Source organism: Eimeria mitis, genomic scaffold (genome assembly GCF_000499745.2).
Source record: "Eimeria mitis Houghton genomic scaffold, Emh_scaff605, whole genome shotgun sequence".
NCBI classification, from domain to species: domain Eukaryota; phylum Apicomplexa; class Conoidasida; order Eucoccidiorida; family Eimeriidae; genus Eimeria; species Eimeria mitis.
Window position 1 is genome coordinate 8,026 of NW_013574270.1, and position 1,058 is coordinate 9,083.

General features: G+C 63.1%; 1 protein-coding gene across 1 annotated transcript in view; it reads left to right on the forward strand.

Annotated features, from left to right (window-relative positions):
* EMH_0017500 (nuclear DNA-binding protein, putative) overlaps positions 1 to 1,058 on the forward strand; it is a gene marked incomplete at both ends in the record, with an annotated part of 11,506 nt that overhangs the window by 3,439 nt on the left and 7,009 nt on the right. The window contains one exon of the mRNA XM_013500921.1: positions 1 to 932. Coding sequence (XP_013356375.1) covers positions 1 to 932 — 932 coding nt within the window. The remainder of the gene's footprint in view (positions 933 to 1,058) is intronic.

Genomic DNA, 1,058 nt, shown 5'->3' on the forward strand with positions numbered 1-1,058 from the left:
AGGCAAGAGTTTATTTGCTGCTGCTTCAGCTGCTGCTGCTGCTGCTGCTGCTGCTGATGCTGCTGGTGGAAACAGCGGGGACACAGGGGGCTCAACAAAGCAGCAGCAAAACCCCTCCTTCCTTCGCTTGGTATCTACGCCGACGCAGCACTGGGGGGCCCCCACCCCCCCAGCAGACAGCCGGGGGCCCCCCTGTACCCTCAGCAGCTCTTCTTTCTTGAGCAGAGCCTCTAACGAACAACTGGGGGCCCCCCAGGGGCCCCAGGGGGCTAGGGGGCCCCTGGGGGGCCCCCTGGGGGGCCCCCTTGGGGGGCCCCCTGCCGGCTCGCCGCAGTCAGGACTTGAAGCTGCACTCGAACGGCTGCGGCAGCACACTGCTATGTCTTCTTCTGCTGCTGCTGCTGCTGGTTCTGCTGCTGCTGCTGCTAGTTCTGCTGCTGCTGCTGCTGCTGACGATGATGATGGTTGTTTGTCTGGGGTAGCTGCAGAAGCAACGCGCCCGTGGCTGCTGCGGGATCAGCTGCAGCAACAGCGACAAAAGCAGCAGCAGCAGCAGCAGCAGCAGCAGCAGCAGAAGGAAAGGAGAGGCAGCAGCAGCAGCAACAGGAGCAGCTGCAGCAGCTGCGTCAGCTGCATCAGCAGCAGCAGCAGCAACATAAACACTCTAACCCGCAGCAGCACTTTTAGGGTTTTGTCTTCAGCCTCAGCAGCAGAACTGGGGGCCCCCTCTGCTGCAGCAGAAGTGCAGCAGCTGAGGGGCCCCTGGGGGCCCCCCTACAAAGGCTTAAGCCCAAGCAGGGGGCCCCCCAACAGCACCTCTCCGCATGCAGGATGCAGCAGCTGCAGCAGCTGCAGCAACTGCAGCAGCAACCGCAGCAGCAACCGCAGCAGCAACTGCAGCAGTAACTGCAGCAGCAAACAGATGGCAACAGGTGAGGCCGCACAGAGGCCTCCAGCTTCACCCCAACCCTTTGTCTGCGTGCAGGCACTCCTGCTGCTGCTGCTGCTGCTGCTGCTGCTGCTGCTGCTGCTGCTGCTGCTGCTGTTGCTGCTGCTGC